Here is a 24,027-nt window from a genome sequence, read left to right on the forward strand (position 1 = left end):
GACATTGTAAAAAAACCAAGTTGAGCCGTTCTTTTTGAGATAAAGGGGTGGTCCAAATCACCCCGTATGTCCAACTCACCCCGTGTTACCCTACTGCATCAGATAAGCGGCTCGTGAGCGGCTATCTTTACTTTGGCTGAAAACCTGTTAAATTGTTTTTTTCATAACACTGTTTCTTATCTACAATGAGTATAAAAATTCCGATTCGAATAAATTCGAACCTTTTTTTTTACTTCGATATCTACCTGTAAATGGTGGTTAGGTATCATTTCAAATTCGTTCATAAGAACTTCTGTAGAACGCAGAAGAAATGTTAAATAGTTCATCCTGATGATCGATGGTTCGAAACAATCTTGAATTCGGGTACAGTGATTTTGGATGCAAAAATTTATGAGCTCTTTAAGAGAAACTTAAAATAATTTTTGCTCATCTTCCAGGAAATATGTTTCGCCCTTCAAATTTGTGAGGGCAATTGAAAAAAAAAGAACAAATTTAATATCCTTATGTATATGCATCAAAATTTCCATAAGTTGGATGTGATAGGAAATGATAGGCTGTACATCAGAACACTTTTCAAGCTGATGTACGTGTTTCTGTTATGTTTCCGCTATCATGTGAAATCTATCCTCCACAGAAACAGCTGTCGTCGATGACATCATTTCTCTCGCAAAGTGGGCTTTATTTTGTGTCCACCCCAATGGATATCGATTTTTAACCTACTCATTCCCCATTCAATTTCACTATTTATTCATTGTCTGCTGTATGCATGCGATTCTCCGGCCGAGTAGATCGAGTTAAACGGAAATGGAATGACGCGGGCAGAATTTGCCACTCCGAAACAACGTTTATGACAATTGAATCCGCCTTTGCTCGAGTTTCAGCTTGTTTTGATACCGAGTCATCATGGCGTTCGATCAGTTATTCTCAAAAGCACTTTGCATTAATTAAACAATGTTTGAAGATAATTCGGCGTCATCTGAGATGATGGGTGGCATTGAATGTTCCTGTTTCTGATACATTTTGAAATTGCCACAAAATTTACACTTCAATCAGATTTACATCACCTTGACACTGACGGTCATTTCGCATTACAATTCTACTTCAGTTCCAGAAACAATGCAGCGAAGTTGCAGTATAATTTTCGGTTTGGATAAAATGCAAAATTTGAATAGGTAGTGGGAAACGGGCAAAAGAACACCGTTTGAAAAACATATCACCATCTATTTCCTACTTGTGCCTTGCATTGTGTTTTTATTTTTCTCGTCGCTTGTTTTTCCTTCTTTACCCCCTGCCTTCATCTTACCGTTTTATTTGATTGATGCAAACGAGAGCCGTCCAAATGATTTGCGGTCCCTCACTTTCATAGACGAATTTATCTCCAAATAAGGAATCTTGTTCGTCTTTTATATTTGTCGTATAGTGTAGAAAAGACGCGTCGAAAAAAAAATTGATCATAAATCTTGGTAGAATTAATCAAAAAAGCCAATTAAAATATTACTATACAGTTTTGAAAAACAAAACAAATGTTGTTTGAATTCTATTATTATCTGAATGTCGTTAGCGTAGAAAAAATGATTAATCTGCCCTTATACACCTGATTGTATAAATCTAATTCGTGTTAACAATATTTTTATTTCCGTAAAATTCTCGTAGCGATCTCATTGTTGCCCCTATTCAGCACCAATTTTTCCTTTTCCCTTTGTTATATGAAGCCTTAGCTTTTAGCCTCCGCTTCTCCAAATCAACTCACCTTATCGTATATCACGCAATAGCACTAATTATGATTCATCTTCTTGTATTTTTCAATTTTTCATCCACGAATCACGTACAATGTTGCACTATATGTGCTCATGCTGGTGTTGCTGTTGCTGCTGGACCATGCCGTGAACCATCATTGGCCATCATCATTATCTTCGCCGTTGCGCGTCGTGTAACCTGCCGTCTTCCCGCCACCACCACCTGGTAACCCTTCTTCCCACGCGTTTCCCACGGATATTGCAACCGTTCCTGCCGTCGCCACCGTCCGAATCGACCAACAGAATGCCACGCAAGGTGCAATCAGCAGACTAAACATGGTAAACGGTGAGTACAACTTTTTCGTTCGTTCATTTATGTGGGTGGATTGTGTGTGTTTGTGCGCGTACTTGTCTCTGTCTGAATTCCATGCAAGCGGACAGGATGCAAGCTTGCACGAAAGCGGCATTTTCCGCGTCGCTTGGTGTGGAGTTTCGTTTGCGCTTGTTTGCACAGTGGGTGAATGGAACAAGCTGATTACGAGAAATTGCATGGGAATTGACGACGCCTTGATCATTCCCATTTTTCTCCATATAATGGCAGCTATCCGATATGAAATTTCTCATAAATGTTACATTTTGTTACATTCAGTTGAGTTATTCAATTATTTCTTTGAATCGTCTGACTCACATTTGGTCTAAATGATTATTTAAAACTAAACGTCACAACTACATCAATACTTTGGTCATACGAAATAAAAACGATACAAAATACAAAATAAGTCATCTATGAATGAGTCGTCTATAAAAGGTGTCCAAGGAGATATTGAAGTCAAATAAGTCGAAAACTTCGTTGAAACGGACTGACATGAAACGGACAGAATTATGCAACGCATAGTTCACACTGCGTTCTTCGAGATGCCATATATAGTTTTAATATAAGGGTCATTGCCGGCAGCCCGTTTTGAACATTAAACATTTGAACATTTTTAGTATTAACTTCCTTCCGTCCGATTACGACGCGTCAACACAATTGTTAGTAATTTGATGGGCTATATATAATAGAGCAATTCCAAATGAAATCGTCCTAAAAATGCAGATTTTGAAAACATGTACTTTTGATTCGAATGAAAGTTTGTATTCCGTTTGGGTTGAAGGAAATATGAGTTTTCCACAACAATTGTAATTTTTCGTTACTCAAATGTAACTTTTGAAAAGGGCGTGTCGATTTTGTTAAGAGAAATTTTTGATAATTTATATCTCAAAAACTATGAGTCGTACCAAAATAGGATCTTTAAAAGAGTTAAAGTGTATTGATGTTTAAACGTGGAAAAAAATATACACAGAAAAAAAATTCGTATTCTTTTTTTTACAAAAAAAACTTTAACTTGCAATCTCTAAAACATGTATGTTTTCCACGATTTTTTTCATAGAAAAAATGTGTTATGTAAGAAATGTCCGATATGGTAAAACTATTTTTGATGAACTTTGCGAAACATCGATTTTTTAAAAATTTTCGAAACATCGAATTTTTGTATAGTAACAATCATTTTTAGCCACAAATTATGAATTCTGATGTGATTTGAAATAAAAAACTCTTCATCAATCTTCTTCCAAATGCAGCCATTCTCGAGATAATTGAAAAAACATTTCTAATTTATTGTCTTTTTTAATTTTTTCATGTAAAATAGAAGTCATGTAGAAAATTTAAAAAATGAGTAATGGGTAAAACTGCTAAAAATGATACTGAACACACGCAAATTCGAAGTTTCGAACATTCATAAAAACTCGATGTTCCACAAAGTTCGTCAAAAATGATTTTACCATTTTGGACTTATTTTTTAATTTTTTGCATGACTTCTATTTTATATGTACAAATTAAAGGAAATATAAAATACATATTTTAGATATTGCAAATAATTTTTTTTTCTCAGTGTAAGTTTTTTCACGTTTTAACATCAATACTCTATAACACTTTTTAAGACAATATACGGTACGACTCATAGTTTTTGAGATATAAATTATCAACGATTTCTCTTACTAAAATCGATACGCCATTTTCAAAAGTTACCCCTGAGTCAAGAAATTTCCAATTGTTGTGGAAAACTCATATTTCGTCCAACCTAAACGGAATACAAACTTTCATTCGAATAAAAAATACTCATGTTTTGTCATTTGTCGATTTCATTTGGAATTGCTCAATATCAAAGCTGTTCCTCAGATTTAAATTGTTTTTAACTGCCTAATCCTAAATAAGGACAAGTATTAATGTCTTCTAATATTGTCGTGTTATTGTCTTTTCCTACTAAATTATCGTTGGACAAATCTTTTCAGCGGTATTCCCGACAACGATCAGAAAATCCTGCCCACATGACATCAATATCCCTTTATCTATCGGGATTAGAATCAGACAGTGGTACATCTATTCATCGATCCGCAAATAGATAAAATCATGATTAGTGAAATGTTTTCAGTCTTTTAGGGATTTATAGAAACTCAGAATCAATTGTTTGCTTAGGTTTTTTTGCCATCACATATTTGATTGTCATCCATTTTTAACGCTGTCGTAGAATGATTACTGCTAACTACTACATGGTATGACGTTGTGAAGGAGACTAGGACACATGGAGTGTACCACTATAGGAAATTACCCAAAGCTCATATGGGATTTAATAGCCTGGAAAGAAAGACTTTGATCTTTCTATCGATTGAGGGAATTGTCGTAGATAATCTCGGGCAGTCGATTCCAGAAACGTCCTTATGGTGAACTGTCAAATTGAGGCACTAATTTTGGGGAAAGCATGAAAGAAAACCTCAAAACATGCATATCATGAAAATTAATCTAGTATTGTACGATTATGCGAGTGTGCTTTTGTTCAGCATTGTTTTGGGCATACCGATCGATGTGTGTCCGAATTGCAGTTATCGAATCGACCCTATATGAAAACCCACCCCCATTCGTTCGTACTCTACGCGAATGGCTATGTCACATATGAACCTCCACATATTATTGACATAAATGACTTTCGAGCGTGTTCCCGGGGATAATAATAACATCGTGCACAGAGTCAGCAGCACACTACTGCGGTCACGAACTTGGTTATTACCGGAGGACGCAAACTTGTCGCATTGGGACCTTTTTTCTGTTCTCGCGAACGGATGGACATTGGATTGTTGCTGTGTTTTACCCCGTGTCCCGTCCGGCCCACGGCGAGGACGTGTATGTCAATTGTCGAATGCAACTGTAGTTTTATTTTTCATTTGATCAATATCATGTCGCAAATTGATGTGTTCCCTTGTGCGCAGGATATTAAGTGTTATTTCTATGGGAACGGATGGTCGGCAATGCTAGGTGTATCAATCATAATTAGAGGGGCGGGTTTATTCTTTCTACTAATTTTACACAGCAATTTTCTATGTTTTCTGTGTTCAAGATTAGTCCTTTACGATGGCCATCGATTTGGTTTTAGTTTTGTCGTGAACTTTTGATGAGTTTCTCAGTGTTGTTCTTTTCTTAGATCAAGGGTAAATTGAAACACATTTGAAACGATACTTACGTCAGCGCCGACTTTTATAGAACACTAGCTAACCCGGCAAACTTCGTCCCGCCCATTTACTTGATTTATTCTCGAGTAATGCAGAAATTTGTGTTTTATTTGTATGGCAGCCACCCCTAAGAGAGGGGGGAGGGGTATCTAACCACCACAGAAACATTCATTGCACCCTAAAGTTTCCATATGCCTAATTTGGTTTAATTTGCTTGATTAATTCTCGGGTAATGCAAAAATGTGTGTTTCATTTGTACGGCAGCCCCCTCTAAGAGAGGGGGAAGGAGTATCTTAACACCATAGAAACATTTATTGCATCCTAAAACCTCCACATGCCAAATTTGGTTTCATTTGCTTGATTAATTCTCGAGTAATGCAGAAATTTGTGTTTCATTTGTATGGCAGCCCCCCCTTTGAGTGGGGGAAGGACTGTCTAACCATCATAGAAATATTTATTGCACCCTAAAACTTTCACATGCCAACTTTGGTTTCGTTTGATTGATTAATTTCCGAGTAATGCAAAAAATTGTGTTTCATTTGTATGGCAGCCCCCTCTAAGAGAGGGGGAAGGAGTATCTTATCACCATAGAAACATTTATTGCATCCTAAAACCTCCACATGCCAAATTTGGTTTCATTTGCTTGATTAATTCGCGAGTAATGCAGAAATTTGTGTTTCATTTGTATGGCAGCCCCCCCTTTGAGTGGGGGAAGGACTGTCTAACCATCATAGAAACATTTATTGCACCCTAAAACTTTCACATGCCAACTTTGGTTTCGTTTGATTGATTAATTTCCGAGTAATGCAAAAAATTGTGTTTCATTTGTATGGCAGCCCCCTCTAAGAGAGGGGGAAGGAGTATCTTATCACCATAGAAACATTTATTGCATCCTAAAACCTCCACATGCCAAATTTGGTTTCATTTGCTTGATTAATTCTCGAGTAATGCAGAAATTTGTGTTTCATTTGTATGGCAGCCCTCCCTTTGAGTGGGGGAAGGACTGTCTAACCATCATAAAAACATTTATTGCACCCTAATACTTTCACATGCCAACTTTGGTTTCGTTTGTTTGGTTAATTTCCGAGTAATGCAGAAATGTGTGTTTCATTTGTATGGCAGCCCCCCCTTAGAGAGGGGGGAGGGGTCTCAAAATATCACGAAAACCTTCCCCGGCCCCAAAAACCCCTACATACCAATTTTCATGTCGATCGGTTCAGTAGTTTCCGAGTCTATAAGAATCAGACAGACAGACAGACATCACTCCATTTTTATATATATATAGATTATGGTCGTGAAAATTAGTGGTTAATCCGCTATTCAGTGCATCGTTTGGACTAGTAATCATTGGTTTCAATGCTTCGTAGATACTTCCGATGAACGTTCCATATATTCTTGAAATTTACGTTTTCGCTTCAAGGGGGTACATGTCGAGTGACTCTGAATTCGAAGATCATACGTTTCATAGAGAGCTTATAAATAGCAACGGACTTGCACTCTATTTTCCATGAAAGTTGCGAAACTTATTTTGTATCTAGGAATATAAAAAAAATCGATGTTTCGCAAAGGTGATTCCTTCTCAGAATGCTTCAGAGGGTGAAGAGTACTTTTCGTAGTTGCTCTCCGTAATTGAAATCTCCAAGGCAAGTTTTGTTGACACAGCGCTACAGAAGTAGTCTATAATGGTACCAGTCACTTTACTTTTAATGTACTGTAGCGTAAAAATGTTGTATTTGAAGAGGAAATTGTTTCATTCAATTCACTTGTTTATCACATCGAATATCATTCTCGAACGCATCGAAATTTTAGAATAATTTTTTTAATGGAATATTTTGGTTGCCCAGAAAAGAGCTATACACAAGCTGATCATTTGTCGAGATTTGTGTTATTATTAACTAAAAAACTATAACAATTTCTACATTTTCGTTGAATTATCAGGTGTAGCAGAATATTTGAAAAAATACACTTAAAAAAACTTATTTCAAAATCGAAATATTTTTTTTTTCAAAGCGGACCTAATTCTATTTTAGATAACTGTAAGTTTAGATATATTTGATATATTTTTTATGTTTAATCTCTTACCGACATTAGACCCTATGAAAGTCGCGAAAGTAGCATATTAGCGTTTAGGAGGTTTAGGTTACTAAATCCGTGGTATGGATATAGGATTAACTTGCTAGTTTCTCACCACAGTAGTTCAGTATTTATAATTATGAGGTATTTTAGAAATACCTGTTACTCTGTTGTCAATCTCATTGCGTGTATGCATTGACCGGGGTGATTTAATTGGAGGGTGCGTTAAGGCTGGTGTTGCTAAAAAATCCTAAGTCTAGATAGCGATGACTTGGTGTTTATTGTGATTGTGTCACATTTACCCGAAATCCACTCACCCGAGCGACAGATACCCGAAAGACATTCACCCGAATTCCACTCATCCGAATGTAAAAAATACCCGAATGCGACGGCTACTCGAATGTAACATCTACCCGAACCGACACTTACCCGAATGCGACATTTACTCGAATGCAACAACTACCTGAATGTAACAGTCACCCGAATGTAACATCTATCCGAATGCGACACTTACCCTAAAGAAGGATATATTCAAATAATTATTAAAAAAAATAATAAAAAATATATTTATTTATAAAGTATATTTGTATTGATTTATAAAGATCTTATTTGTCTCGTATGTTCATTTCCATTCAAAAAGTATTTTTCGTGGGTAGCGCAATTTGAGAAATAGTGGCGTCCTTTTCAAAATAATGAATGAAAATAATGAATTCGCTAACACTCCGTCGGACTTCACTAAAGGATCGTCTCCAATGTTAAAAAAAACCGGGCAATCGGTGGAACACAGGTTTGATTGCGAGACTCGGATTGCGTCACCTCGGCGGCTTGATGCCGCCTCGGATCCTTATCGTCGTTAAATAGGGATTTCGTCCCATGACAATTGATCTCCGAATAAATAAGTGAATAATAAGTTTCTGATAAAAACTACGCTGCGGTGGGAAATGCGTAAGTATCATCAAGTATCATTATATTTTCATTTAAATTATTTATGCTAAAGTTACCTGCTTAATTTTCGGAATATTCCATAACCCATGCTCATTTCTGAATGATCTCTTGCCCTTAAAGAGCAATACGGAAAGGAAAGAAAATGACATGTCAATTGTTGGGGCTGCAGTGGACTGTAATGCGCCGGTCGATATAGGTGCTTGCGTTCCCAGCGGGAACCGAGCCGGGTGGGAGCAGGAACCGCTGTGTTCCGTCCCAGGAGGGCAACTGGGCCAGACTCCTTGGGTTGGCTTCGCCTCATGAAGCCAACGTCGCAGTTGGACTGGATTAGCGCTTGGCTAGCAGCAACCGCTTGCACTTGATGAGCCTTGAGAAAGGCTTTCTCATGAAAACTCTATTTACTCTATTTATTGCGGCAGAGATGGAGGACTGGATGTTCCGGCGGTCGGACGCAAACACTGGAGACTTATACTATTTACACTTTCATTTTATTTACAACTTTTCTCTTCTTGTTTCTATTTGAATTCACTGTGATGTTCACTGTTCGATGGTTTTATGACGACTGATGCGCGCCGCAGTTGGCGCGTCACTTTTATGATGTGGCACCGAAACGGTTTTCTTCTTGCTGGCGGTGCAGTTTCTTACTGCCGACAGTGCAGTTTCATTGCTTTTGCTGCTGCTGCTGCTGCTACTGCTGCTGCTGATGTTCTTTTTCTTATCCGACGATGGTCTCCAATGCTCACCGCACCACGGCTCACGCAAAACTGAATGCCGTGCCGCGGCAAGCGTGCATTTTTATGCCGTCGAGCACAGCGTGGTTTAGCGATGGCTGGCTCATAGTTGCGCTGTGGGAGGGGTACTCGTGGTTTGTGGTGTGGTGTGCAAATTCTGCATGCTGCTAGATGCTGTCACTTCAGTTCGGTCGGTGTGGAACTGAACATCAATTGTGCCAACACTAATTTATAAAAATGACACAGCGAAGTCTTCAACATTTTTTTTTTCGAATTTAATCATTACAATTTATCATTTTAATTCGTAACTTCGTAACAGGAGATTCGACAAAACTTGTAATCTGATTTGTCGAAAATTTTCCTTCTTCATTCAGGCAACCATTCAATTCGGGTAAATGTTGCATTCGGGTATTTGTTACATTCGGATAAACATTCCATTTGGGTGAATGTCCATTCAGGTATTTGTCGCAGTCGGGTAAATGTCCATTCGGGTATATGTTACATTCGGGTATTTGTTACATTCGGGTGAATGTACTTGTGTTCCATCGAATATGAACCATTTTAACATTTTATAAAGTTATTTTAAAACACAGACCTCTTGTGATGAGTACAATAAGGCCCCAACGGAGGCGCAACGATATATCGTCGCTGGTTTTTTTGCCCGCTTTGCGCCACTGTTCCTTAAGACCGATTGAGCTGATATTTTGCAAAGGGTGTTCTTTTTCGAGGTGGTGTACATTTTGTATAGGGTAACTTTTTGAAATTTTAGGATCGCAACAGAAAAAAAAAGTTAGATTTTAGAATACGCAACATATTAACTCAATCGGGCTTCATTTACTACACTCAAAATTGATTTTCAGCTCATGTTTTGTCATCCCGATTTATGACATTAAATGAGACATAATATAACAGAAAATGTCATGACTCACAAATACTGGTAAGCATTTGTATAATATACATGGTACAGCAATATAAGATCAATACGAGCGAGCGAAACAAAAGACAAATAAGCTTTCCGCATAATTTGCCACATACACGGCCCAAACCGAGATAGATATTGTTCTCCTTCATGCGCTCCTTTTTTACTATTAGAAAACACTTCCCAACTTCATTTTATAATCAGGTGCAATATTATCACATATTATCACATATATCACATAACAACTGCTGAAGCATCATTAGCCATGTGGATAGTGTGGTCGTGCAAAATAGCTTTGCATTCCAGCCGGACTTGGTTCGATCCTCATTGACGTCGTATGGACTTTTTTTGGCACAATCTCAAATAAAATATGAAAAGAAAACAGAAAGAGATATCTGCACACATACATCCAAACAATTTTTAGGCTTTTAATACAGCTCTTTATTTGCGCATTTAACTCTCCAGCACACTAAATGGAATCACTTCTACCAAAGATGACTTGTTTTCTACCAACGCTAGTTTGGGTGTAGTGTCACAGACGTTAAAATTAAAGTTTTCTTTAATTTTTTTATTTATTTCAAAGGTCTCAAAATAGCAGCCCACATCGAGATTTACAGTTACCTCAATTTTTTTTTGTTTGTTTCTACTTTGTTAAGACCGGTGAGGTCCAAGTCAACGGTGTCTGTGTCGACGACGCAGGACCACAAAATTACAAACGGCGAGAAACAAACATAGAAATTCAAGAATGAAACTCTTCAATAAAAATATTTTATAGCACTGACGAGGGCCGATGAATGAATGCTTCCACTGAGTGAGGGGTGCGAACGCTCCACTAAGCTATAAACGCTTATTGGAGCAGATTACATCTTAGAATTACCATGTACTGTTGACTGCTCGCTGTCTAGAGCGATATTGAATATTTGCCTCTAGTAATAAAAGAGTCCAGTTTGGAAAACTAAAAACACACTTCTGCTCGCTACCGTCTGATTGCTAGCTGGATATTTGTTACTCCTATTTAAAAAAAAAGATGTCTTGTTTTCGGATTCGGCACCATTAGTGAAAGACGTCGTCATACGTTAAAAAATAAGGTAATTATTTCTTAGTTTTACGATATTGCTGCACACAGTTTTCAGAATGCAACGAGGTTGGCGAATCAACACGTACCGAAACATAGGTGAAATGTTTTTTTTCAACACTTCTCGCTTCAAGATTCACATCGTATCCATTAGAGTGCCAATGAAAATGGTCATCTCGAATTTTCAAACGGGTTTTTCTTAAAAATGTAGATACTCACGAGAAAGTACCTTATGCAAAAAAAATGGATGGGTTATATCTATGATTCAAAAGGGCCTGGCCGATTTCTCCAACACTGCTTGGGTTTGAAGTCTGTGTTGGGGAACACATTTCAGCAAGAACAAAAGTCCCCATATTTTCATGTATTTGCAATTCCGAATTGTTCTTCGTTACAAGTAAATTTAATGACAGTCCTTTTTCGTTTCCTCCTGAAGTTTGCATCTATCAAGTGTACGTACTTCTCGAACCGCGAATTTGATCGATTTGATGAACTTCAGGCACTCAGTTTCGATTTTGACATGTACGTCGAACGCATATTGTTTAATCAATAGGCGTTTTCACAGCAAATGGTTATCAACATTTTGTCTAATCATCAAATGATATACGTAGAAATTCAGTGAGCAGAAGATATGAAGGGATATCCTTCAATGCAATCTTGAATAACCGATCCAAGGCGTTGAGTTCATACCCGCTCTTGTAATCCGTGTTAGGAAAACACTTTTCGGAGTGCAAAAAAACATGTGGATGCAGAAGGCTTGCATGAATCAACAACTCCAATTTCTACTTTTATAATATAGAGGACTTAAACCTGAAAGTTCATTCGCCTCTAGTGTCTGCACGATTTTCCCAGGTTCCTATGTTTTAGGCAAACACATTTCAGTCGGAATAAAAATGCCCCTTGCCTTGTATGAATTTGCAATGCCAATTTCCTCAGAAATCTTGATTCTGAAGTTTGTGTTGGGGAAACACATTTCAGTCGAAACAAAAATAACCCCGACCTGCATGTATTTGCAATGCAATTTTCCCTACGTTCCATGGATTTGAATTCTGTTTTAGGGAAACACATTTCAGTCGGAACAAAAATGCCCCCAACTTGCATGAATTTGCAAAGCAAATTTCCCCACGCTCCATGGATTTCACGTCTGTGTTAGGGAAACACATTCCAGTCGGAACAAAAATATCCCCGACATTCATGTATTTGCAATGCCGATTTCTCCAACACTGCTTGGGTTTGAAGTCTGTGTTGGGGAACACATTTCAGCAAGAACAAAAGTCCCCATATTTTCATGTATTTGCAATTCCGATTTCCCCAAGGCTGCTTGGTTTTGATGGCTGTGTTAGGGAAACCGTAAATCGGACCAATCAAAACGAGGCAGTTAGTGCGTTTAGATAACGCTTAACATTTTACAGTTTTTCAATTGTTTATCTAATGAAAAATAACATTTTATTAATTGTGATAGAAGTGTAAAAATATTCTCTATCAATTGATGCAAACATCTTTCCGATACAGTAAGAAATGTTCGAGTTATAAGCATTCGGAATCTTTCTTTTTTTCCTGCATGTTCGGTGTTTAGGTTTTCATTTTACCCCCCATATACTCCGGTTAGACGTAGTCCCACGTCAAAAAAAGTTTGATGCCAAACCTCTTAAAACTGCATAAAATGTCGAGATTTACTGTTATCTCAAAAAAAAAAAAATTGTCCAAAATCAGATATTTCAGATAGAAAAACGACGGAGTCCCAGTGTTCTCGGCGTTTCATGCAATTTGAAGACATTTGGCTTCAAATAATTTGAAAACCCCGCGCATCACACAAGTAAAAAGCGATGTTTAGTATCTGAATTCTGCGCCATGTGCAAAACACGTTCTCGTGTCTATGAGTACATTTCGTACCAAGAGAGAACATGCGTTTGTTATGAATGTGCGCTGATGAAAGTTAAACACGTGTGCAGCATGTTGGTGTGCATGTTTTCTGAAGACTGGCTACACACACAAAATAATTGAAAAATAATAATGTAACACCAGAAGGGTCAACCAGAAATTTTAAAGGGCCTGGTCGGGTAAGGTAGTAAAAAGTGCCCCCAAACCAAATCACCAACTGTAATAGGATATCAAATAAGAAATTTTGGCGGTTTTTTTGAACCCCTATGTGGTTTAACCTAGCATCTATAGTGAAAAACGTAGTTTTTCGACTATTTCACGCCATCCTCAAAAGCATCGAGATAAAAATTTGAAAAAATACTGAATGTACATCTTACTACGGTGTATCAAGAAAAAATATAAAAAAAATTATCAAAAATTTAAGTATTAAAAAAGTATTGAAATTATGAAAATTCTTTTTTGTGATTTAGAGATTCAGTACTACTCTGATTCATATTTAAATGTGTTCCTACGGCTTTTTTAGATATGTGTGATTTTTTTCAGATTTTTTTCAGTGTTGCGTGGTACAAAAAAATATTTTTATTTATATTTCCAAAGGGTCTGGCTGAGTAAAGGAGTAAAAAGTCCTCCAAACCAAGTCACCAGTTGTATGGAAAATATTGTACAGGGTACTAAATAAAACATTTTGGCAGTAGTAGGGGAAAGGGGGGCACTTCCGGTCGGGGGCAGTTTCTGACAACCCTTGTAAAAATTAAGTGGTACAATTTTCAACCAAATTGAAAATATAAGTAAGTTAACAGCCCTTCCACCAACAGCTGTCATATGGTTTGACATCTCCTGGTCGTTTATTACTTACGGAAACAACACAGTGCCATTTTCCATACACGTTTCGAAACTTTTGAGCTTGAAGTTGTAAGTATTTCCCTAATTCCTCTGTGAACGATTTAGAAATTTAAGTACACCACCTCAGTTAGTAACTAATATGAAATGAAAAAAACGTGCAGACAACTGGGAAATGAAGGTCTATTTATTAGATAAAATTATTATTTGTCTTGGGATGGTGGTGGGGCACATTCGGACATTGTTCACGGGGCACATTCGGACACTGTTTAATACCCCATAAAATTCTTTTCTGATTTTTGTTAACTAACAAACATCAGTTTTGCCTGATTCTCAGACCTAATGATGGTTCGAAACTACAAAAAGAAAACCGATAGATCCAGTATCAACGAAGATGAGATGGAAACTAGTTTCGAATAGGACGTTTCATGATTCCAGCTCACAGGTGGTCCAACTATGTCCATTGTCTTTGCTAATTACCCAACTAACGGTTGCATAACGGGAAAACTGTTTCTCAATGTTCTGGAACATTTTAAAAAGGTAGCAAAATGCAACGTAAACGAATCAATTTAAAAAAAAAAACAAAAATCAATCAAAAAGTCATTGCACTTTGGAAACAATTGAATATTGCCGGGAAAATTGCACAATTCATGTATCTTTTCCATCTTATGTCACAAATCGCTTAGAACCGCTGGATGTTCCAGTTCTGGGCTTTTTTAAGCAAAATCTCTCAGTTTCCCAGAACGATTGGCTACTCAACCATCCTGGAAAATCTATTTCTATACACGCCCTTTCAGGTATAGTTGCATCGGCTTATAATGCTTCTTTCAATCTGAGTAATATCCTAGCTGGATTCAAAATGACAGGTTGTTATCCATTCTCAAGAAAGGTTTTTTCGGACAAGGATTTTGAACGCTCAAATGATTTCACCTACAGGAGCAGAGGTAGCAACTGACTCATCGGATAATACAACAATGCTGCAAAACATTGCGTCTACAGCACAGATAGATTTTACTTTGGCAACTTTGTCACCGAAAAATGTTGAACCTTTTCCAAAAACTTCACCGCGAAGAACCACTACTCGAAAACGGAAGAGAGCAAAATCACGATTTTTTACTGACTCTCATAGCAAGCAGTTTCCTTTCAGAAAAATACTGATAAACAGAAAAATGCAGAATATGCTGGAAATAAGAGGAAAAAGAAGTAATTGTTGATAAACATAATTTTTTGTTGTTGTCCGAAAGTGCCCCAGGACTGTCCGAGACTGCCCCACACATGGGGCACATTCGGACAAAAAGGCAATTTTCAAAAATTCGAATAAACCATTCGTAATCGCATCAACGCACACATCTAACACGCTCATATGATACATTGATGTCCAAATGACAACCAGGATGAATTCAGGTTTTTTTTTAAGTTTACAAAAAACATTAAAAATCAAGGAGAAAAAAGTGTCCGAATGTGCCCCCTTCTCCCCTACCATATATTTGAGTCCTTATATGGTACACCATAGGATCTATTGTGAAAAATGCACCTTTTTTTCTCTCAATAGCTTTGGGGCAAAAATATGACTGTCTATTTAAAAGTATATTTAAAATATGAAATAATACTGAAAGTACATCTTACTAAGGTGTATTGATAAATATCTTCAAACTATTTTTCCATAAAAAAAATCTAATAATAAAAAAAAATTAAATACGCGGTACAAAAAATTTGTATATATTTTCTGGCATTTCGAAAATTTTGAAAAAAAATAACTGTAAGACCCACTTCTGCTCTAATATTTATTTAAATGCGTTCGTATGTGTTTTTTTTCTACATTTGGCGTAATTTTTTTGACAGCATTGCGAGACACAAAAATAATTTTCTTCGTCGTCTGCATTATTATTTTTATTTTCTTGAAATAGACTATTTTATTGTATTCGTGGTAAATGTATTGTAAAAATTGTAAGATAAAAATAAAAAAATTAAAATAATTCTGATTTTTTAAGTGTTCTTCTCATTAATTCGAATGATCTTTCTACAAGGACTTTTTTTTCTCACAGAGCTCCATCGTACTGCTGACTCCTATGAATTTGGTAAACCATCTAAATCCAATGTAAAGATAATCTCATATGATTTAAGATACGAGAAAAAAAATCTTTGTACAGCGCAATGCTCTAAATATACCGACAAAGTTTAGACATATGCAAAACAAAATTTAAAATGTAATAGAGCAGTAATGGGTCTCTAAATTCAAAATAAATGAAAAATGCCCAATGGCCAAAAAACAATTTTTTTTTCTGCGCGATTCTCTTAGAAATTCAAGAAAAAATTAAGCTACATGTAGAAAAAAACAACACATACGAACGCATTTAAATAAAAATTAGAGTAAAATTGGGTCTCGAAGTAATATATTTTTCCAAATTTCGAAATGCCTGAAAATATATATATATTTTTGTACCGCGAAAAACACTCTAAAAATTCTGGAAAAAATTACATATACCTAAAATGGACGTAGGAAGAAATTTGAATACAAACTAGAGTAGTACTAAATCTCAAAATAAAAAAAAATAATTTAATTTATAAAAAAACTTAATTTAAAAAAAAAGTCATACATCAGCAAGCCGTGGAATAAAGGTGACGTATAATTTTCATCAAAACGAATATTGCAGATTTTTTTGTGAATGGGCTTTCCCGAGAGTCTTCCTTGAGCACTCTTTGGAGAGTTGCCAGACAAATGAGAAATTCAACTCATTCAAATGAACAAGTTGAATATTCTGAAAGGTGGATCTTTGACTTTGCCAAGAAGATATGTCCAGACTCAGCACCTGCTCCGCCTCCCTTCTTGGAGACATCTGATGATATTGCGCCTCCGTTCAGTATGGCTGAATTTTCGTTTGCACTTCTGTCATGTAACAATTCGGCGCCGGGGTCAGATAGGATCAAATTCAACTTATTGAAAAATCTACCTGATAATGCGAAGAAACGTTTGTTAAAATTGTTCAATGTTTTTCTTGAGCAGAACGTTGTTCCGCATGAGTGGCGACAGATTAAAGTTATAGCTATTCTGAAACCTGGTAAACCTGCGTCTGATTATAATTCTTATAGACCAATTGCAATGCTCTCTTGCATTCGAAAATTATTAGAGAAAATGATTCTATGTCGCTTAGACAGCTGGATAGAATCCAACAACCTCCTCTCACCTTCGCTGTTCGGGTTTCGTAGAGGTAAAGGAACTAATGATTGTCTTGCTCTGCTTTCATCAGAGGTTGACATAGCCTTGTGTAGTAAGCAACAAATGGCATCTGTGTTCCTAGATATCAAGGGTGCGTTTGATTCAGTTTCCATTGAGGTTCTTTTTGAAAAACTTCATCTAAATGGGTTTTCTCCAAAATTAAATCGTTTTTTGTTTAACCTAATGCGTGAAAAACATATGAGTTTTTCCCATGGTTCTTCGTCAGTTTTACGGATTAGCTACATGGGCCTTCCTCAAGGCTCATGTCTTAGTCAAATCCTTTACAACTTTTATGTAAATGACATCGATGTTTGTTTATCAGGAAACTGTACTTTGAGACAATATGCAGATGATTGTGTAGTGTCGGTAACAGGCAAAGACAGTATTCATCTGTATAATCCCTTACAGATTTCTCTTGATAATTTGGTTGAGTGGGTATTGAGTTTTCTTCTGAAAAGTCAGAAATGGTTGTGTTTTCAAGAAAACACCGTCCCGCACAATTGCAACTTAAACTTTTGGATAGAACAATTAGGCACTCGCCGTCATTCAAGTATTTAGGAGTTGTGTTTGATTCTAGAGGCACATGGGGTAAACACATAGGTTACTTGAAACAAAAATGTCAGAAACGAATAAATTTTCTCCGATCCATAACAGGGACTTGGTGGGGGGCGCATCCCGTCGATTTGATTAGGTTGTATAAAACAACCGTTCTATCTGTTATGGAGTATGGAAGTTTTTGCTTCAGGTCCGCTGCCCGTACCCATATTATGCAACTGGAAAGGATCCAATATCGCTGTTTGCGTATTGCTCTAGGATGTATGCAGTCAACACATACAATAAAGCCTAGAAATTTTTGCTGGTATCCTTCCTCTTTCTGTGCGCTTTTTCGAGTTATCATTTCGTTTTTTGATACGTTGTGAAACACTCAATCCGATAGTGATAACAAACTTTGAAAAAATGCTAACCTTAGGCACTCAATCTAAGCGAATGTCGCTATATCTTGAATTTCTGACCCTGGAAAGCCCATCTGCTTTACTTGGTTTCCAGACCATTCCTTCAATTTTGTTCAATCCTTCTATTAATTTTGACTTATCAATGAAAGTTTATGTGAGTGGTATTTCCAGTGATCTCCGCCAAATAGTCATGCCTGCAATTTTCTTGTCAAGATATAAACATATTGACTCAACCAAAATTTTTTTTACTGATGGATCTAGTTTTAATGGTTCCACAGGTTTTGGGGTATTTAATATTAACTTCTCCATATTCCGTAAGCTTAGTTTACCCTGTTCGGTGTTTGTTGCGGAATTGGCTGCAATATACACTGCATTACAACATATTCAGACCTTGTCCCCTGAACATTTTTACATTTTTTCTGATAGTCTCAGCTCTTTAGAGGCACTTCGTTCGGTAAGGTCTAGATATTCTTCGTATTTCTTGTCTGGAATCCAACATCTTTTAAGTGTTTTGATAAGTAGATCATTTAATATCACTTTTGTATGGATTCCCTCTCATTGTTCGATACCAGGAAATGAAAAAGCTGATCTTCTTGCTAAGAAGGGCGCTACGGAAGGACTGTTATTTCATAGGCCAATTACTTTTGATGAATATCTCCATTTTCCTCGTGAACGTGCACTTCAATGTTGGCAGACAAGTTGGAATGGTAGTGATAAAGGTCGGTGGCTGTATTCTATCATTCCTAAAGTTTCCCTCAAACCATGGTTCAAAGGATATAATTATTCTCGTGATTTCATTCGAGTAGTGTGCAGACTCATGTCTAATCATTATTCCTCGAATGCACATCTTTTTCGAATTAACATCAGTGATAGTAACCTATGTATTTGTGGTACAGGTTACCACGATATTGATCACATTGTATGGTATTGCTCTGAATTTCAAAATAAAAGGTTATCTTTAATAGAAAATTTTCGCAAAAAGGGAATGCCACTCAATGTTTCGATCCGTGACGTTCTGGCTACTCGTAATCTCGATGCAATTATGTTGATTTATTACTTCCTCAAATCCATACACTTTCAAGTATGAGTATGTGTGTATTTTTCTTTTATTTTTGATTATCGTTTACTTCTCCAACTTTTTTGTTTTTTGTTATGAATATTTTTATTATTTATCAATAATATATGGTTATTAACGTTTTCATTTTTCTTCAACTATTTTCCTCAGAACTCAAAAATACTCAGATGCACGCAATTGCTCGCAATCTTCAAGGAGGTGGTTTTCTCTATAAAAAATCCTCAAGAAGAAGTCTTAAATAATATTTCATAATGAATTGTTGTATAATTATTTATATTGTTCTATTTCTTGAAAAAATCATAGGGTTTTTATGCCTTTATGAGAAAGAACATTTGCATAGTTCTACTCACAGAGGCTTTTCCCTATACATAAACACGGCTCATTGATGCTTAACGTTGCTGAGCCAGTTGAAAATAAATTAAATTTAAAAAAAAAAAAAAAATGTTGGTACTTCATTTTATGATGAAAAAATTGATGAAAATATTGACCGATACACCTTAGTAAGATGTCATATTTTGTCTCAAAGCTATTGAGAATGGCGTCAAATAAACGAAAGGGTGTATTTTTCACCATAGATCTTATGGTGTTCCATATAAGGACTCAAATATCTGGTACTACTGCCAAAATGTTTGACTTAGTACCCTATCCATATTTTCCACAGCGGGTGATTTGGTTTGGGGGACTTTTTACTCCCTTACCCAGCCAGACTCTTCGGAAATATAGAAAAAAAAAATTGTACCGCGCAACACTGAAAAAAATCACACATGTGTAGAAAAGCCGTATGAACACATTTAAATATGAATTAGAGTAGTACTGAATCTCTAAATCCAAAAAAAAAAAATTCAATATATTTTTAGTACTTAAATTTTTGATTAATTTTTTTTGATAATTTTTCTTGATACACCGTGGTAAGATGCACATTCAGTATTTTTCTCAAATTTTTATATTGAAGCTTTTGAGGATGGCGTGAAATAATTGAAAAAGTACGTTTTCACTATAGATCCTATGTTAAACCACATAGGGGTTCAAATGAACCGTCAAAATTTCTTATTAAATATCCTATACAATATTTGCCTACAGCTAGTGATTTGGTTTGGGGGCACTTTTTACTCCCTTACCCGGCCAGGCCCTTTCTCTAAACTTAAATTTGAAGTATCTCGAAAACGATTGCTTTTAGGAAGTATTATTATGAGCTTCATGGTTTGGAATGATCACTAGAATAAAATTACTTCATCGTTTTTGCAATTTGTTGAGATTGAAAAAAGTCACTTAACGGTTGATTTGGAAGATTTTTTTTTCGAAAATTTTCCATTCTGGAAATGCGATCAAAACTCAGCTATGATCTCAGGTTTTCCAAATATGAAGAAAAAAACAAAGAATGGTTTTTGTCTGTTAATTTTCAATTTGTTTTCTCTTGTTTACAAAGCTTTATTAGTTCACTACAATTTATTCTTAAACAAATTCCAACTTATATTTTTTTAAATATAATTCACATATACGCCATTTGAAAAAAATGAAGAAAACTAAGTTTCCTAAGAAATGCATGTGTAATGTTTCTTTCAAATCGAAGCTACTGTGCGTAATCCGATAATCGGATAAGCCGAGGAAATCATAACCCACTGAACTATTTTCTATCTCTTGTCTAATCGGCAAAAGTGTAGATATTCAACTTTCCTTATCGAAATCAAAGGAACTATCGCAATGTCCTTCCACCCGCCGCAAACTTCCGCAAATGGGAGTTACCGTTCGCCTCGCGCATTCTTCAAACGCCTTACTCCTAGGACCTAGCGTAAATGTGTATAAATTTTCCGCATTTTTTTTTTGCTTTCTGCTGTTCCATACTCGCCACTCTCCATCATATATGCACAATTTCATTGTGTTTGAAGCTGTTTGTTTCCACGGTCACCAGAAATCGCATACATTCTAATGGGGGAAGAGTATAGGGGGCGCAGCGCGGAAATGTTTCCTTCCTTCATGCCCTAATTTCAATCCCATCGGTGATGTTCACTAGCTAATATTCTGCCCGTTTTGGGTCAACCGCGATACGAATTCTGTGTCTCAGGATGAGCTCCGTTGTCATGATCTGGTAGGTGGCTACTAGCTCAAGGGAAGAAAGAAGCAGCTAAAAATTTACGTTCTTCCCGTTCAACGCGTTTCCATTTCGTAATAATCCACGAAATGTTCCTTGCCATGAGCTGCCAACTAGTTTCCAGCAACAGGCGAGGTTCTCAGCAACGATGTAGGCAGGATATATACATTGTAATAAAACTTTTCAAATTTGTCGCTTTATGCCTCTTTTTTAATGGCGACCATTCTTTGTTGTTCCATTAATTACCTACTGTGTGAACTAGTTACAAACAACGACGTGTCTCGTCCGATATGTGCGCTAGCAAGCGCGCTATTATTGCAACAGTAATGCCTCCTATCCCCCTAGCGGCCTAGCACACATTTACAACAAGACGCCGTAATACTAGTTGCAAGTAGTCCTTGCGGGTGTTTTATATGGCTAGGACTACATCGGAATACAATGGGTCCCACTCGCGTGTCGATCGTCGCAACGAGCGTATGTGTTGCTGTTGCTCCTGCTCCTGCCGCGGAAAAATACGGATAGGACTCATATTTTTCCCTATCGTCGCCTACCGTTGGATTTTGTTTGCAACGCATTTCAATTTTTTCCTGAGTGTGATAGAGAGAGAGAGAGAATAACTGATAATAATCGATTCGAAATTTTGAGACAAGTGTGTGACGAATTGTCCCTTCGTGAATACATAATATATTAACCGTGTTTGTCAACCGTCCTGCCAGTCTGTATGCGTGGGAGTTAATTCACTGGTTTTGGAGGTAATTCAACTTTGAGGTTGTTTATAAATCATCATATGCCGAGCGAGCGTTGTGACTCATTACGGAAAAGTATCCAAATTTGTGTGTAGTGTTGGCTGGATACCCATATAAGGATCACCGTTTTTTTCGTATAGTTTTTAACGGAAGAAATTTCCAATCGCGTTTTTCAGTAGATCCAGTTTTACCAAAATCCAAAATAGGGATCATTTGTTGTGGTAATAAGGTTATTTATATTCGGAAGATTTGCTTCGATCTGAAAAGATAGTTTCAATAAGGATTTACAAATATCGAAAGTTAAGGCTGTTTATCCCGATCACACCTACCTACAGGTTGTGAAGCATAATTGATGAAGAAAAAAGTGTTCAATACATGATGTTTAAAATTTAGTATGAAACATATTGTGATTCAAGCTGTTGATAGCAAAATTTGTTTGAAAAAATATAAATTCCGCACTCACTCGTTTTATATCACAGCAAATATTTTATTGTAAAGTGATAAGTTTATAAGTTTTTGGAGGATCTTATCATGTTTATTTCCAAAGTACAGCTTTGAAAAACTAGAACTGACAGGTGATATGAGTATGGTCCAAGAAAGCCTAAAGCTATTGCCACGAATAACAAGTAGTGATCTCGTAATCTTGGAAACCGCTTTTTCGATTATATGATACTCTAGCATAAACAATTTTTGAACAACGATTCGAAATGATAATGTATCGTACTATTTTGTATCGTATTTTTTCAAATCACGACGACTGAGATTGTCAATCTAGAGAACTCTTCTAAAATCAATCGGAATGACCGAACATGTCATTTCAGTCGCACAGAAATAATTCTAGTTTATATGATTAATATATACACTACACCCAAAGTTTTTTTAGCAGATGTTATGGCATCCCGATTTATTACATTAAATGAGCTAAAAAATAACAGAGAATGTTCTACTCCCTAATACATGTATATCATTTGTATAATATACTAGCTGACCCGGCAAGCTTCGTCCCGCCCAAAATTTGTTTTTTGTTATCAAACATTTCATTTTCTTACTATGCGCAAGTTCATGAGTCCAATCGCAGAACTGGCCATTGATTGATCTTCGAATCAAACCCGTTGAATTTACCTTTCACTAAAAAAATCCTAGTATTTCTAACAAAATTCATCATTATAATATCAGATTATTTTCAGACACAATTCTAGTTCAAGATTTTTCAACCACTTGCAAACAACATGTTTCTCCGTTACATGGAATAAATGTTTGATACAGAAAATATGACAGAATAAAGACAGACCGCTCCCCTCCCCGTGCCCTCTTAAATCTTCACATGAAAAATTTGGTTTCGTTTGCTTGATTAATTCTCGAGTAATGCAGAAATTTGTGTTTCATTTGTATGGCAGCCCCACGTTAGAGAGGGGGTGGAGTGTCTAACCACAATAGAAACATTTATTGCACCCTAAAACCTCCATATGCCTAATTTGGTTTCATTTGCTTGATTAATTCTCGAGTAATGCAGAAATTTGTGTTTCATTCGTATGGGAGTCTCCCCTTAGAGAGGGGGGTGGAGTGTCTAACCACCGTAAAAACATTTATTGCACCCTAAAACCTTCACATGCCAAATTTGGTCTCGTTTGCTTGATTAATTCTCGAGTAATGCAGAAATTTGTGTTTCACTTGTACCCTAAAACCTTCACATGCCAAATTTGGTCTCGTTTGCTTGATTAATTCTTTCTCGAGAAATGCAGAAATTTGTCTTTCATTTGTATGGCAGCCCCCCCTTAGAGAAGGGGGAGGTGTCTCAAACTATCATGAAAACCTTCCCGGCTCCAAAACCCCTACATACCAATTTTCATGTCGATCGGTTCAGTAGTTTCCCAGTCCATAAGAATCAGACAGACAGAAATCCAATATATATTGGCATACTGGATTTCTTCTGTGTCTGAAATCCAATATGCCAATATGAGCGAGCGAAACAGGATACACATTTAAATGAAAGCATTTGAAAGATTTTCGTATAGTTTGCCAAATACACGGCCCAGACAGAGAAAGATATATTCTCGTCCATGTTCTTCTTTATCCTCTTGGAAAACACTTTCCAACTTCATTTTATGATGAGGTGTAATATTATCGCGCTTCCGTATATCTTCACTGGCAGCTACATGGATGGCGTGGTCGTGTAAAACAGTTTTGCATTCCAGCCGGCCTTGGTT

General features: G+C 36.6%; 1 protein-coding gene across 5 annotated transcripts in view; it reads left to right on the plus strand.

Moving 5' to 3' along the window:
* The window catches only part of LOC129763652 (kinesin-like protein Klp10A), a 135,579-nt gene that overhangs the window by 91,390 nt on the left and 20,162 nt on the right, over positions 1–24,027 (plus strand). For all 5 annotated transcript variants that reach the window (XM_055762901.1, XM_055762902.1, XM_055762900.1 and 2 more), the window contains one exon: positions 2,040–2,082. In XM_055762901.1, the coding sequence (XP_055618876.1) occupies positions 2,040–2,082 (43 nt within the window). The remainder of the gene's footprint in view (positions 1–2,039; positions 2,083–24,027) is intronic.

This window comes from Toxorhynchites rutilus, chromosome 1, assembly GCF_029784135.1.
Source record: "Toxorhynchites rutilus septentrionalis strain SRP chromosome 1, ASM2978413v1, whole genome shotgun sequence".
In the NCBI taxonomy this organism is placed as follows: Eukaryota; Metazoa; Arthropoda; class Insecta; order Diptera; family Culicidae; genus Toxorhynchites; species Toxorhynchites rutilus.